The 15,471-nt window shown below is 33.8% G+C and overlaps 1 protein-coding gene across 2 annotated transcripts in view; it reads left to right on the plus strand.

Moving 5' to 3' along the window:
- Positions 1-15,471, plus strand: part of CRYBG1 (crystallin beta-gamma domain containing 1) — a 280,505-nt gene that overhangs the window by 109,787 nt on the left and 155,247 nt on the right. Inside the window, exons 1-2 of one of the 2 annotated variants that reach the window (XM_074187269.1) lie at positions 696-1,029; positions 9,415-9,556. In XM_074187269.1, the coding sequence (XP_074043370.1) occupies positions 1,025-1,029; positions 9,415-9,556 (147 nt within the window). In that variant the 5' untranslated portion in view covers positions 696-1,024. Of the gene's footprint in view, positions 1-695; positions 1,030-9,414; positions 9,557-15,471 lie in introns of those variants that run through there. The other variant, XM_074187268.1, reaches the window with a different exon arrangement.

Consider the following 15,471-nt stretch of genomic DNA (forward strand, 5'->3'; position numbering starts at 1 on the left):
AAAGGAGAGAGTTGCGATCAGCAATGGCAATGGTAGAAAAATATGGAAGTAACTTTTGTGATAGACTTATCATAAAGAATGTGATCCACCCATGACAGAATTGGTGGTGTTGGGACATAGACTGAAGCACATTTATTATTATTATTATTATTATTATTATTAGGGGTTCAGGGCAAATGGGGCTGGGTGGCCTGCCTGGGGGCCACATAGCAGGGTGATCATTGGGTGTCTGAGGCCAGATTTGGACCTGGGTGCTCCTGGCTCAAGGGCCAGTGCTCTGTCTGCCACCCAGCTGCCCATACTATTATTACTATTTTATTTTATTTTGGGTCTTTTTTTTTCTTTTTTTTTGGTTTTTGCAGGGCAGTGAGGTTGGGGTGCCTTGCATGTCATACAGTTGGTTGATTGTTGGGTGTACGGGGCCAGATATGGACTTGGGTGCTCCTGGCTCCAGGGCAGGTGCTCCGTCCACTGCATCACCTGGCCATACCTACAATTATTACTATTATTTTTTTAATTTTAATTTTAATTTTTTTCTCTCCCCCTTTACTTTATCGCTCAAGTGAGTCTATATTTTTTGGGGGGAGGGGTTTTTGTTTACTCTTAAACAAGAATATTTTATTAATGTATAAAAAACATTTGTACAAAATGAGAACAAATAAATATTAAATAAAAAAAGAAAAAACAAAACAAGCAAGGCAATGTTATGGAAACCTCATGGCATTAAAGACAAATCACTTTATGTTCCATCCTTTGTTCTTTTAGTATTTTTTTTGACTCCTGGCACATGTTTTCCTCAGTGACATTTAAGGACACTCTTTATTTATAAAGGCATTTATAAAACATTATCCAACTTTGGTAGATGTCTTTTAGCTCTTTGTGCTCGCTTCTGAGCAAGTTTTTCTTGCTTCAATACCCTTTGAGCTAAGAAATCTTTATTTTGTTCTTTAGCAACTTGTCCTTGAGAACCCAAGAATTCCCAATATCAAGGCTGAATACAACTGTCTCTTTGCCAGAGCCTGAGATGGGGTAAGAACCAATAGAAAAAAAATCCGGGTCCTTGGACAGAGAGCTTTCATTTCATTTCACCTCTTGAGTGGATGAAAATTGATCTGATGTATCCTTCATTGCAATTCTTGCTCATCTCTCTTTTCTCTGAGTTCTCATGTGAAAGAGGGATTAGATTCATTCTATTTGGTCTCAGAGGACAGTTTTAGGAAGGCCTAATTTTACTCAACATAAGGAAAAAACTTCCTAATAAAATAGTTAATAAGAACACTAATAGCTAGTATTTATTTAGTGCTTTAAATTTTAAAAAATTCTTGTTATTTTTCAGTCATTTCAGTGGTGTCTAATACTTCATGACTTCATTTGGGTTTTTTCTCAGCATAGATACTGAAATAATTTGTCACTTCCTTCTTCAGCTCTTTTTACAAATGAGGAAAATGAGGCAATCAGGATTATGTGACTTGCCCTTCACAAATATTATTTTATCCTCACAACAACCTGAGAGGTGGGTGAAGGTGTAATGGAGGTGTCATTATTTATCTCTATGTTGAAGATGAAGAAATTGAAGAAGACAAAAGTTAAATGACATGCCAAGGGTCATATAGCTAGTATCTGAGACCAGACTTCAAGTCCAACACAATGTCTCCTGTACTACTTAGCTGCTTGATTAGTACTGTTCACATATGGAAAGGATGATCTTGAACAGTAGTGAATTCACCATTGGTGGATGTATTTGAGTTTGGATGAGGATGAAAATTTGTCAGTGATGTTATTGATAGGATTTATTAGGTGATGAATTGAATTAGTGACTTTGGGGCTCCCTTGAAATCCTTAGATTATATTCTCTAACTGAGGCATTTTGTTCTATTACTTTTTCTCCTTCTTTACTGATATCTCTGCCTCTATAGGGAGAAAAAAAGGGATAAGAGATCATCAAGAGATATGTGTGTGGGAATGGCCCTTTGACAAAGCTGTGCTATGGAGATGGTACTTACATCCAAAAGCCAGGCACTAAAGATGGAAAATGTAGGCACTGGGGAAAATTATATTTGGGGAGAGAAGAGGGCCATCCTGATAGTAGCCTTCTCCTCCTCTAATCTTCATATATGAAGTGAGAGGGAAGAAGTACTATAAAAAAAATAGCCAAAAGATTCTTCTTCCTCTCCCCCTTTTTTCCTTCAAATATATTGCAAGTAAACACTAGGTGGTGGTATGGTAATAATAATCAACAGCTAACAATACTTATTTTTTATTTTTAACATTTCTAGTTGTCAAAACACTTTTTTGAATCCATTACCTTAAAGGTGTATATATATATATATATATATATATATATATATATATATATATATACATATATATTTGAATTAGTAGCTTTCTAAATTATTTAGCTTTATATTTGTTATAAAAAATACTTGATGTTTAACACCACAGGGGTGTTTGGTAAAATGAAAATTTGAAATGGATTGGAGCTACTATCTACTGATATCTACTACTAACCTACTGATCTGTGGGAAAAGGAATCACCCTAAGTAGAAAAGAATGCTGGCTTCATTAATTTTCTAAGAGGATAATCTCCAAGGAGGAGGAAAGTTTGGTTTTACAGAGTAAAGAGAGGCGTGACTATGAAGCTATTAAATAGTTTTGTACTTATTTATAAAGGGCTAGCTAGGTGATGCCGTGGATAGAGCACCAGGCCTGGGGTTAGGAAGACCTGAATTCAGATTTGACCTTATTGACTATGTGACCCTGGGCAAATCACTTAAGCTCCATTTACCTGAATGGGATCCTGAAAAGTTGTACATGACTGATAAAAACTTATTTATAAGCCTTGGATAAGGCAAAGCAGCTTGCTGTACAACTTTCAAGAAATGTATTTGTGTTAAAGAGGAATGCAGAAAATGATGAGCAATACATTCATGATTTTTCAGCTAAAGTAGAATACAACAATGTCTGTGCTCTGGTATGGACAGTCATCAATTAGCTTTGTGATTTTGGGTGTCATACCCACCTCTCTGGATCTCAGCTTCTTCATCTGTAAAATGATGGGCTTGTACAAGATCTCTATCTTCACTTTTAGCATTATCAAATGATTTCGACTATTTCACAACATTAAGCTAATTGTTAATATTATATTTAACTAAACAGATTCTGCTAAATTGGTGATAGTTGTATTCACAAATAAAGCTAGGTCTACATCTCACAACTATATTTACATTTTGTGAGTATTTAATTTCCTATCTTTTGACTCTATCTCAGCTTTTGCTTTGTAACTGCTTCTGACTAACTCATTCATTTGGACTTAGACTAATATTTAGTTTTGGAAATGAAGTATAAACACAAAGATAGATAGCAGAATTGATTTTTGGAAAGGCAAAAAATGCACTCCATTTTTCTCTGCCTCTTGGAATTCTCAATTTTCTGTAAGACAGCTCAAGAGTCAACTGCTATATAAGTTCTTTCCTTAATTATTAGTGTTTCATCCCCCAAATTATACAGTCAGAAAAGAAGCATTATTAATCTAATATATATCTATGTATATTTAACATTTGCTTATCTGTGCATACCTTTGTTTCCCTTCTGTATAATGAATATAAAGTACTTGAGACAAGAGATTTTTGCTGTTGTTTTTGTATTCCTAGTATCTAGTCTTATTCTTAGTAGGAACTTGATAAATGGCTGTTGAATGAATAAGTGAATGAATAAAAGTATCTTCATTGATGCTTAGGGAGCTTGCCAACATTTTATCTTTCCATGAAATATAAATACTTATCCAGTTGTGTCTCTACTAATTGAAGATACCACTGCTCAGAAGTCTTCTATGTACCTCGGGTATGAGCAGAAATTAATCTCATCAGGGAATTTCCATATGATGTGAACATAATTTTTTTCTTTCCTATGTAGCAGCTATCTTTCAAAAACCATTTGGATTATCCTTAGGCTAGCATAATATTGTTTTGGAAATACATCTCAACATCACAAGAATTTTTTACATTAACATTTACATTTTTTACATTTCCAAGCATCATGAATTGAAAGGGTTTTTTTTTCATTTTTTATCCATTTTACCTATTTACTTTTTATAATTACAGGGAGACTTTTGGACAAAAAAATTAATAATACAAAATCTGCACAATAAACATTTGACCAGAGACCATGTAAACTGTTGACCCAAGGGGTTTGGAGGTAATATACTACCAGATGCTTTTACTCAGTGCTTAGCTATATTGTATTGGGAGATTTGAAAACATATCAAGTCTTATTGGTAGTTCCCTATGTTATTTAAAGAGAAGCATCACCAGGGCTTTCCAGTAACCTTTTGGGGAGTTTCATTTTTTCTCAGTCTTGACTCTAGTTAACTAGCAGAACTACCACCCCATCATCTTTTCAAACCTTGCTTCTTGGTCTTTGCAGTTTGTGCTTCATCAGTCCCAACAATGACTGACTTCCCCCCAAGCCCCCATTATCTGCCTAATCCATTCCCATTCCTGAGTGGTAAGTGCTCCAGGAGGAAGTTCCAGGCTATATTGACTAGATCCACCACAAATTCATATCTTCTAATGGCAATTGGACTCTTACGCAATCCTTTTATTCCTTTTTTTGCCCATCTTTGTCAAATTTCCCACAGAAACTTCTCCAAAATTTATCTTCTCTCAAGTCTCCCACTTCCCTGTCTCAGCAGATAACTGTCCTGCCACTTGACCAAAAACAAAGTAATTTTCTTATCTCCTTTTATCAAAAACATCTTTATTCATCTTCTACTTTACATTTATCTGAGAAAAGTCAAGCTACTTTGTTGCCAAGGGTAACCTTTCTACTTAATACCATGATCTCCTATTTTCTTTGGGATTACCTGCCATCATCATCATCCAATTTTTGTTGTTCATTTGTTTCCATCAAGTTCAGCTCTTTAGGACCTCATTAAAGTTTTCTTGGCAAAAATACTGGAGTAGTTTGTCATTTCCTCCTTCAGTTTATTTTACAGGTGAGAAAACTTAGGCAAACAGAGTTAAGTGATTTGCTCAGGATCACATAGCTAGTCTCAGGCCAGATTTAAATTAGGCAGATTAGTTTTTCTGACTCAGGTTCAGCACTCTCTACACTTTTTCTCCTACAGCAATTGAAAACTTATAAAGTACATTACAAATATTATCATTTTATCCTTATAACAACTCTGGGAAGCAGGAGCTATTATTATTATTATCAGTTTAAAGATGAGAAACTGAGGCAGACAGAAGTTAGGTGATTTATATAGGACCTCCTAGCTGAGTAAATATCTGAGGTTTCATTTGATCTTGGGTCTTCCTGACTCCTAATTCCAGCTTTTAAATCACTGTGCCTCCTAACTTCAATTTCTAATAGTACCAATAAACATGCTTTGATCTCCTCTGTCTTTAACCCTTACCTTGAATATGCCTTTTTTTGGAAGCATATTGTCTGCAGGAAGAGAGAAATCTTGAGGGAATGAATTTTGTGAGCCTCTGAAAACTAGTTCAGATGAATGACTTTATTTCTCCTTACTGTAGAAGACAGCAATGTTATTTCAAGTTCTGGGCAGAGAGCCATTGTGGCATTGAAATTTGTTGCTTTCTGTTTTGAGAGAACACATGTTCAGCACAGGATTTAAATGAAGTTAAGCAAGGAAGAAGAAAAAGAGGATGGACTGGGGGATTAAAAATTAGTTGTTGATGCAACTGACTTTGTTGTCTATTGTCTCCTTCTAGGATTCTTTTTTTGTTTTTAAATTTTATTTTATTTAAGGCAGTGGGGTTAAGTGACTTGCCCAAGGTCACACAGCTAGGTAATTATTAAGTGTCTGAGGTCAGCTTTGGACTCAGGTCCTCTTGACTCCAGGGGTGGTACTCTATCAAATGCGCCACCTCACTGCCCCCTTGGGATTCTAATAGAGTGTGACTAGAACAGAATGAGACTGAGTAAGCATTCAATCTGGGTGAATGAGAAATGTAGCAATGGAACAAGATACAGACCTAAATATTTTCTCTAGTTTCTACTAACACTCAAAGAAATACCCCCAAAAAGGAGTTTTGTGCCAAAGAAAGAAAAATTATCACTGTCTCCACAGGCCAGGAACACCAAGAATGCTATCCAGGTTATGCCTCATGAATTAACTTCAGAGTTAATGTGTTCACTCAATATAATATATAATCCTTCCCATCCCTCAGGGCTTTGACAAGGTATACAGCTCTACATATTGGCTTCTGCTCTGAGATCTACCCAACAATTTCTTTTGTGCTGTTACAATTTTTGTCAGCATACCCTACCCTTTCTATCATTCATTTTGTAGCAGCAAGCCACAAACCTCAACTCAACCTTTACCTACTTGCAGAAGAGTGGGAGGTAGAGGAAGGAAACCAGAACCTCATTTTGACTTGGTTGCCATTTTCAACCAAAGAACTAAAGAAATGATGGAACAAGGCAGGGTGCCACCGTGTGTGAAAGGCCATACCAGACCCAAAGAATAAGAATAAGGGACTGATATCCATCTGGTGCCAGTCTTATCCCAACAGAAATCACTTGGGATAGGCACTGAGGCTGATTAAAATTGATTCCATTCTGGTAAGAGAAGGCTGAGACACCTTTGAGGACTAGGCCCCAGGATAAACATGTTATCAAAGGAGCAGTAGGGAAATATAAGAAGAACAGATTAAACATTTAAGCTCTCAAAGGGAAAAAAATCTGTTAAAATCCTAGTACACAAGCAGATAAATAACAGGAAAAACATTAAAACAGATACCAGAACATCTAAATTATCACAAACATCTCTAAATAAATTATTGCAAGATAAAATCAAACCAACAACTGCTGAAACAGAGAATTTTGTGGATTATCATAAGAGTATGGAACCACAGAAACATGTTCCTAAATAGTTCAATATATGGCATAGCAAAAATAATTAGAATAGGAAAACTTGAATTCATGGTGTCAAGACTCTCCAAAGAAGTGAGAAAGAGAATAATTAGTTGCAAATACAAATATCCTGAAATAAAAACAAAAAGCAAAAGAGAATAAAGTTTAACAGAAAACATTATCTCCATACTCAATAAATCTATTCACTATAAACAAAACTCATTGATCTTAAAGACACAAGATGCAGAGACAATTTAAGGATCATATACCTCCCAGAAAAACATGACAAGTCAAAAAGTCTGAACCTCATAATGCAAGAAATAGTTCAGACCAGAAGAATGCAGAAAATGAAGCATCACTAGAATTCTCATGTTGACTTCAGAAAAAGGACCTAAAACTTCAAAATGCAAGAGGTTAAATTGAATAATTCCAATAACAAACAACAAGTTCTGCAGACAACCAGGAGCAAGCCCTTTATATACAACAGAAAGGAAATTTAAATAATACAGGATTATTCTTCACTCCCCAGAAACTTAAAGAAGAAATTGGAATGATATAGTAAAGATGACCAAAATGTAACACAAAATAACATAAAAATCTGAGACAAATCTTCAATGAAAAAAGTGAGAGGCATTTGAAGCTTTCTTACAAAAGAAAAATGTGAGCAGATAACTTGATTTACATACAACACAATAACCAAAAAACAAAAAAAGAAAGATGACTAAACACGACTACCAAGACAAGCACAAGTAAGGAAATAAGTTGACTTATTACTAGAAACCATTAAAAGGTAGTGGGGTACTAGAAAAAAAGAAAATCTATGGGATTAAAAAAAAGGATGAATAGCAGCAGACTATTAAATTTCTTTCTAAAACTGTATGAAAGTGAAACTATTTGAAAGCAAAATGATGTTGAAGGAGAAGGCCAAAACCAAGATGGATTAAATCTCAAAACTCCTCCCTACTCATGAATTGTGTGTGTGTGTGTGTGTGGGGTAACTAAACCTGCAGAATAGGATACATAAATGGGAAGAGGCCAGGTAGAAGATAGAGGGAGATGTCATGTAAGGGCATGAAATCAGAGAAGAAACTCCAGGTAAAATGGGGAAAAAAATGTTCATGAAGAGGGTGTGTAGTATAATTTGTATAATCAGGAACACAGGGAAATTTCTACCTTGGGGCAAAATTTCTATCCACTATCTCCTGCAGTAGTCTACAAAGTAATAACATAGAAAATGAATAGAACAGGGAACTCAATCTTGGCACTTTAGAAGGTTTAATTTGATGAGAAATACAAATAGTGTAAACAATCAAAGAAGTGTGAAGACCATGAAGCAAAGAATGAAAATTTAGAATAGACAGGGAAGAGAATCAGTGGCTTTGAGCTCCACAAAATTGTTTCCCTAGTGAAAATTGGTTGTTTGGCTAAATGACCTGAGCTCAGTCTTGCTCTTTTCCAGTAAAGTTTTGACCTTAAGTCATCAGCTATACTATTTATATCCCCAAATAACTCAATCTAGTCACTAGATTCTTGGAAAACACCTTTCTTGTCCTTAATGTTATATCTCATTTCTAAAGATTGTAATGCTGGCTAATCTCACAGTGGGGAAGAATAATTAGTGGCATATGTTGCTAATCAGAGTATTATTATTATTATTATTAGTAGTAGTAGTAGTAGTACTGTAATTAAATATAATTAATTGACTAGCTTAACTTCATCATCTTTTTTTTTTAAGATTTATATTTTCCTGGAACAGAATTCTTTCTCATTAATTTATGATGGTTCCAAAGCCATCATAAAATTGATTTGGTACAGTCTTGGTTTTATAAAAGTGAATGCTAATGAACTCAGTTTTAATTTGGAACCCCCAATAAAAATTTCAGATAAGTTCTTTCCCCTCACCATCAGTCCCTTTTAAATCAGAAGTGGTACCTTCTTTTCACAGATGCCTCCCTCCATAAAATGTTATAAAGTATAGAAAATACTTATTTTGACTTTAATTCTTTCTTAAATCAATTAACAAAACAGTGAACTCTACTCTCTTGTAAAGAAGTCCTTAATTTTTAAAAAAGTTAACACAATATAATTTTTATTGATAGTTTATATTCAAAAAATTATAGAAGCTGAAATGATCACATTTCTACCTAGATGTCCAGCGGTTAGATGCTGCTTATTATATTAAGGAAAGATCTATTTTTCCTAACAATTTCAAGCATTTTTCACCCATCAGGATTGTGCATTTTATTGTCAAAAGCTTTTTCTGCATCTTTTGATACAATAACATAATTTTTGGTGTTTTTGTTAGTATGATAGTTTTACTAATATTGAACCTGCCTTGTATTCCTGATCATAGCTTTTACTCTTTGTTGTAGTAGTCTCCTTGTTAAAATTTTATTTAAAATTTTTTTATTAGTGTTCATTAAAGATATTGGTCTATAGTGTTCCTTCTCTCTTTTGATTGTCCTTGCTGTAGGCTTCAAGACTTAGTTGACTTAGAGATATACATCTTTTTAATGACTCCATTTTTGATCCCTCTAGCATTTTGGAGCCACCTGTTGGAAATGATGAAGCTTCTCAAGAAACCCCAGAATTTACAGGACATTACCGGGAACTCCAGCCCTATGAGATCTCCCCTGAAGTACAGGCCCCTTTGCCCTCAGAGACTGGAATCTTCAAAAAGGTAAAATTCTGTGTTTAGACTGAGGCATTGAACATTTAAGTTTTTTTAATTATTTTTTATTAGGAGATTAATTTTACAAAAAATTAAACAATTATGTAAACATTAACCTGTATGAGTCATTCCAGATGCTCTTCTGATCTTTCTCCTGGTAATATGCATTTTAATATTCCCATAATTCATCAGGAATACTTCTTTCTGTACTTTAAAAATTTTTAATAGCATTATTTTATGAAAGATATCTATATATTAATATTCTAGTATATCTCTCATTTTAATAGCTACATAGTTTTACTTCTAAAAAAATTCTAAAAAAACTACTATGAAATTGGCTTAGTTCCTCTCCTACTATATGGACAGGTAGGTGGCACAGTGGATAGAGCACTGACTTGGGAACCAGAAAGACTTAGCTTCTTGAGTTCAAATCTAGCCTCAGACACTTATTAGCTGGGTGAAACTTGGGCAAGTCACTTAACCTTATTTGGCATAGTTGCTCATCTATAAAATGAACTGGAGAAGGAAATGGGAAACTATTCTCTATGTTTCCCAAGAAAACTCTAAATGGGGTCAAAAATGTTGTAAATAATTGAAAAATGACTTAAACAAATCTTCTATTGTAGGGCTTCTGAATCACAGTCAGTCAATCTTAGCCTATTAGTGCTGCAACTTTCATCTTTGTACAAATATTCTTTATTTATTTCTCCTTCTAACCTACTTCTGCACTGTATATTCTTAAGAGTGTTGTTACTAGGTCAAATATATTCAGATTTTTGTTACATGTTTTTGGATTACTTCTTCAAAAAGAGTAAACCAGATGACTATACCACATTGTTTTAAATCGCCTTTTTTGAATTTTTTTATGAATTTAATTATTAGCAAACATAAGCATTTCAGTTTACAATAAAAAACAAAAGAAGATTTATATGAAATGTATATAACTTTTACATAAATTTTTTGAAAAGAAGATGAATAAATAAATAAAAGATGGTTCCTTAAATGTTTACAGTATACATTATACTCTGGGGATACAAATAGAAAAAAGTGATACAACTCCAGCTCTTAAGGAAGTAGCATATTCAAAGAAAGTTTTTCTCTAGGGCCCTTAAAAAACTTAGAATTCCAAAGTGTTCAGTTGAGGGGCAGAATCACGGTACAACAATTTTTTGGTTACATCACTCCCATCCAGTCAACATTTATTAAAAACCCAGACATAATTCTAAACATTGGAGGTCTCCCAATTTAATAAAAAGAAATATAGTCCCTAATCTCAAGGAGCTTTCAGTAAAATGGGGAAGGACCACAAGGAGGCACTCCAGGGGTACTGGAGTGGATGGCATCTTGTTCTATGTATTGAAACCAAGTAGAGCCACAGATAGAGAGTGGAGTGAGCTGAAAAGTCCAGGTTTTTCCCGCTATGTAAAGAAAGGCATTTAGTGAAGCTTAATACTCTGCCCTCCAGACCACCAATTAAAAGAGAGGAGGCTGAGGGAAGTGGTGTCAGTCAAGACTTGAGTTAGATGCTTTGGTCCTCTTCCAGAAGGAACAATGAATAACAACAACTGAACTGTGATAGAATTAGAGGTGATAAATTTAATATGGCCCTTGGAGGGCTATATTATTCCTGCAGTTGAAAGAAGACCAAGGGGGCAGCTAGGTGGCAGAGCACTGGCCATGGAGTCAGGAGGACCTGAGTTCAAATTTAACCCCAGACACTTAATAATTGCCTAGCTTGTGTGACCTTAGGCAAATCACTTAACCCCATTGCCTTAAAAAAAATAAAAATACTTTGATTTTAAAAAAAAAGTAGACTGAGCAACAGTTGTAAAACCATCAGATGACAATGCCAAAAGTGTGAAAGGCATAGACTCTAGGGAATGGCAGAAAAGAATGAGACCTGGTGGTAAATTAAATTTTTTGTGATGATAACAAAATTGTCTTGTTTATTTGTATCTTCTTCTGAATATTGACTTATTTGTTCTGTTTTAGTGAAACTATTTTCTTTCCTTTAAAAAAAACTCTTTTTTTTTTACTATCTACTAATTTACCCCTATCTGTATATAGAAGTCCTTACTTTCCAGTAAATAAACACAATCACAGAAAATAAATCTGTCCATTGGCCAAGTCTGAAAATGTATGTCTCATTTTGTATCTCTGGTTGGTCAACTCTTCTGCCAAGAGACAGTATCAGTCCAGTCCAGGAAGTCATGATTGGTCACAACATTAGTCAGAGTTCTTTCAAAAGCTATTTCCTTTATATTTGATGTCATTGTGTATTAATTTGCCATTTTACACTACTGGTAAAATTATACATTTGATAATAGGAAGGGACAAAGAAAGACAAAAAGCCACGAATTCTCTCCACCCGATCACCTTTACTGAAAAAACATTTTAGAATGGTGCTAGGCAACAAAAGTGGCAATTTATACCAAAGTGCTACAGGGGAATAAGTAATTTTTCTAAATGGGTGGTTTTGTCATTTCTCTTGCCTTCAGGTACTCTTTCTCATTAAGTCACATGCACCATCTGCCTGAATTTCATTTTACATGCATATTTTCATTAAATGTGCATTAACAGGGAAGTAACATACAGTAGGTAACATGACATTGGTAGTTGGTATTCATGTACCAATTACCTGTGAAAGCATATACATTCATTGTTCCCTATTCTCCTTAATGTTGTAGTTTATTTTCGTTTGTAATATTTATGTGGCGGTGTAGATAAGTTGCATGGAAAATATGTTGCATAAGGCAAAAAACACCCCCAAACCTCTCTCCTCAAATGAGGGATGGGATAAGAAGCAGTGATTAGTTTTAATTGCACTAATTTTTCATTATGCAGAAATATCACTCTAAGAACAGTATACAGTAATGTAGGAGAATAGAGAGGCCTATTTGTCTGGAGGGCAGTAAAGGAATCTGTTTCCTTTGTTTTGGGTTAGTGTGACAGCTGGTTTAACTGCCCAAAACTGAGGAGAGCTTAGAATAATTTCTTGATTGCAACTTATTTTAAGATCCAGTGGTTTTGAAAAGAAACTTTGCTATAAAAATAAATATGTTGAATTTCATTGTGCCTGAATTTAGCAACATATTTAGAACTGAAGGACTTTCTGGTTTGGGGAAACTGGATAAGTGACCTATATTCATTCTTCCCTTAAAAGAGTACAAAGTCACCAAGAAAATTACAGCAAACTCAGAAAGTTTTAGAATACTTAAAATAATGTCAGTCAGAGCAAAAGTAATGTTTTGGAAGGTATTGACCTTGGTTTCTTTACCTGTAAAATAAATGTTGAAGGTCTTTTCTAGCTTTAAGTATATTGTACTATATATTAAACTATATGAACTAGTTTTTTTGTTTTTTGTTTTTGTTTTTTTTTGCAAGGCAAATGGGGTTAAGTGGCTTGCCCAAGGCCACACAGCTAGGTAATTATTAAGTGTCTGAGATCAGATTTGAACCCAGGTACTCCTGACTCCAAGGCCGGTGCTTTATCCACTACGCCACCTAGCCACCCCCAAACTATATGAACTAGTGAACCTATTAAATGAGATCTATCAAATGCTGTAAGTTAACCCATGCCTTTAACTTCCTCTGCAAAATTAAATTAAGCCTATGAGATGTATTTAGTGGCATTCTAGAAAATATTTAACTGTCATCTCTCTCCTCCAAAAAATATATACACAATATTTTAACTTTTTAAGGTTAATCAGCATCATTTTCCCATTACTTTCTTAAATCTAGACAATGAACAAACAATAAATCAAGGCCTGACTTGTAGAATGTCAAAGTATAAATGCCCATCCTGAAAATTAAATAATTCAAAAAGCTAACTACATATGCACATTCCCAGATTATGCTGAAATCAAGGATTAAATTTGGAATTTTCAGAATTCATTAAAATAGTTTAATTTAATTATACACTCTTGTTATGATCACATTTCATTCCTCTGCAATATATATGTATGTGTGTGTTCATATGTGTGTATTTGTGTGTGTGTGTGTGTGTGTGTGTGTGTGTGTGTGTGTGTGTGTGTGTGTATGTATAGTTATGGTTTGCAACTGGAAACAAAACCTGACAGACCAGTCAGACCTTACTCCAGACTGAATAACAAATTGTGCTTTTTCCTTTTTCAAACAATAATTCTATCTCTCAACAATTTTTAATCAATTTGGGTGTATATAAAAAGGGATTAGGAGGAAAACTAAAAATGAAAGCCTCTAATGTTTATGAAAATCCAGTAAATCTTATTAAATCTCATATTTAAGAATTTTGGTATATTAAAACTAGGTTATTTGATCTCTTAATTCCCAAAACAAGAAAAATCTGGCTATCTTAAGTGCTTGTATTCTACTTTTTATTCCTACTAATTTATTTTTCACTTTACTTTGTACATGAAGTAGGCTGTGGGAACATTCCTTAAGCTATCAATATGTATTGAACCCTTCAATTAAAGTGAGAAAACATCTACTTCACCTGCCTGTATAAACTGAAACATAGGTTTATAATTACAAGCATAATATTGACTCCCAAACACATATTTAAATATACTAGGAAACAAATGTACCTGTAACCACAAATCACAACAGAAAGTTACTAGAATTTAATTCTTAAAGAGGCAAATATGCCTGACCTTTCATTTATTTTAGAGTTGCATTCCTTCTTTTGATTTACTTGAATTTAATTATAGCACAACTTTAATAAATAAGTTATTTCTCTAAGATATTTAGGATTTAGTTCATAATATTTTTCTTTTTTCCTAGAAAGGTCTGATATGTGAGAAATGCATGAAGAAGTAAAAACTTAAAATGAATTATGTTCAGACTGAGTGTCATATATGACAAAGAGGATTTGAGGAAATTTCTCTTCCTTGTACAAGAAGTACATAATTGTATTGATTTTTAGATTTTCTTATGGCCTACACAAGGCATTATTGTTGTTGCTTAATCTATTTAGGGAAAGAGAATTTCTCCAAGGTACTATTATGCAAATACTTTTAGCACATAAAGAAATACACTCATTTTATTGAAACATTCCTGAAAATTAGACCATGGATTCTAAACATTGTATTTTAGTTAGAATTTTTTTAAAAGAGGAAAATAACCACTGCTAGTAAAATGCCTTCTTAATAATTTCTATATCCCTAACCAATGTGAATCAGTATTTTTTCAAATCAAAAGAGATATTATGTAATTTTCAAGATCATAAGAGAGTTTAATAGAATTTTCAGATGTTCTCAAACCTTATTTAGTCTTCTACCAAAGTTAAGTGGATGTTGATTTATTTATTTATTATCTCAGTAACTTAAGCAAAATGTAATTTGGATTCTCAATTTTACCCTCTTATTTAGGTAATTCCATTTGACATTGTTATATTCCTGAACTGGAAGAAATGACAGTACAGAAATAGAAGAATATATAATGCATGTTGTAGATAAAACTCAACTTCAACAACATAAGAAATGATATGTTGTCAAATGTGTATATACAGTTTCATTTCAAAAAGTTATATTTGAAGGTCCTGAGTGTGTTATAAATGCATCTTAGTGGCACCATTTCAGAATGATCTTCATGAGTCAGTAATCTCCTAAATCACATATAAGAAACTGGTTTCTTCTTTCATCTTGAATATCTTCAGTGATTACTAAAACACAGTTTCCTTTGACAGCTTTTTTATTGCCCAATTCATTTTTAATCATCAAGGTGGAGCTTTCCCAGTTCCCAGCTACCCAAGGTTATTTCAACAAGTGTCATTCAATTCAACAAGTATTTTTATCGAGCATATTCTAAGTGCCTTTGATTTAAAAGAAGCATGATGGCAAACTTTTTCTCAATGTGTTTAAAATCTGATTATGGAAATAAGACCTAGATGCATAAAACAATTAGAGGATAACATGAATCATTATATCAAAATGTGTGACATAACC

This window comes from Macrotis lagotis, chromosome 5 (assembly GCF_037893015.1).
Source record: "Macrotis lagotis isolate mMagLag1 chromosome 5, bilby.v1.9.chrom.fasta, whole genome shotgun sequence".
NCBI lineage: Eukaryota > Metazoa > Chordata > Mammalia > Peramelemorphia > Peramelidae > Macrotis > Macrotis lagotis.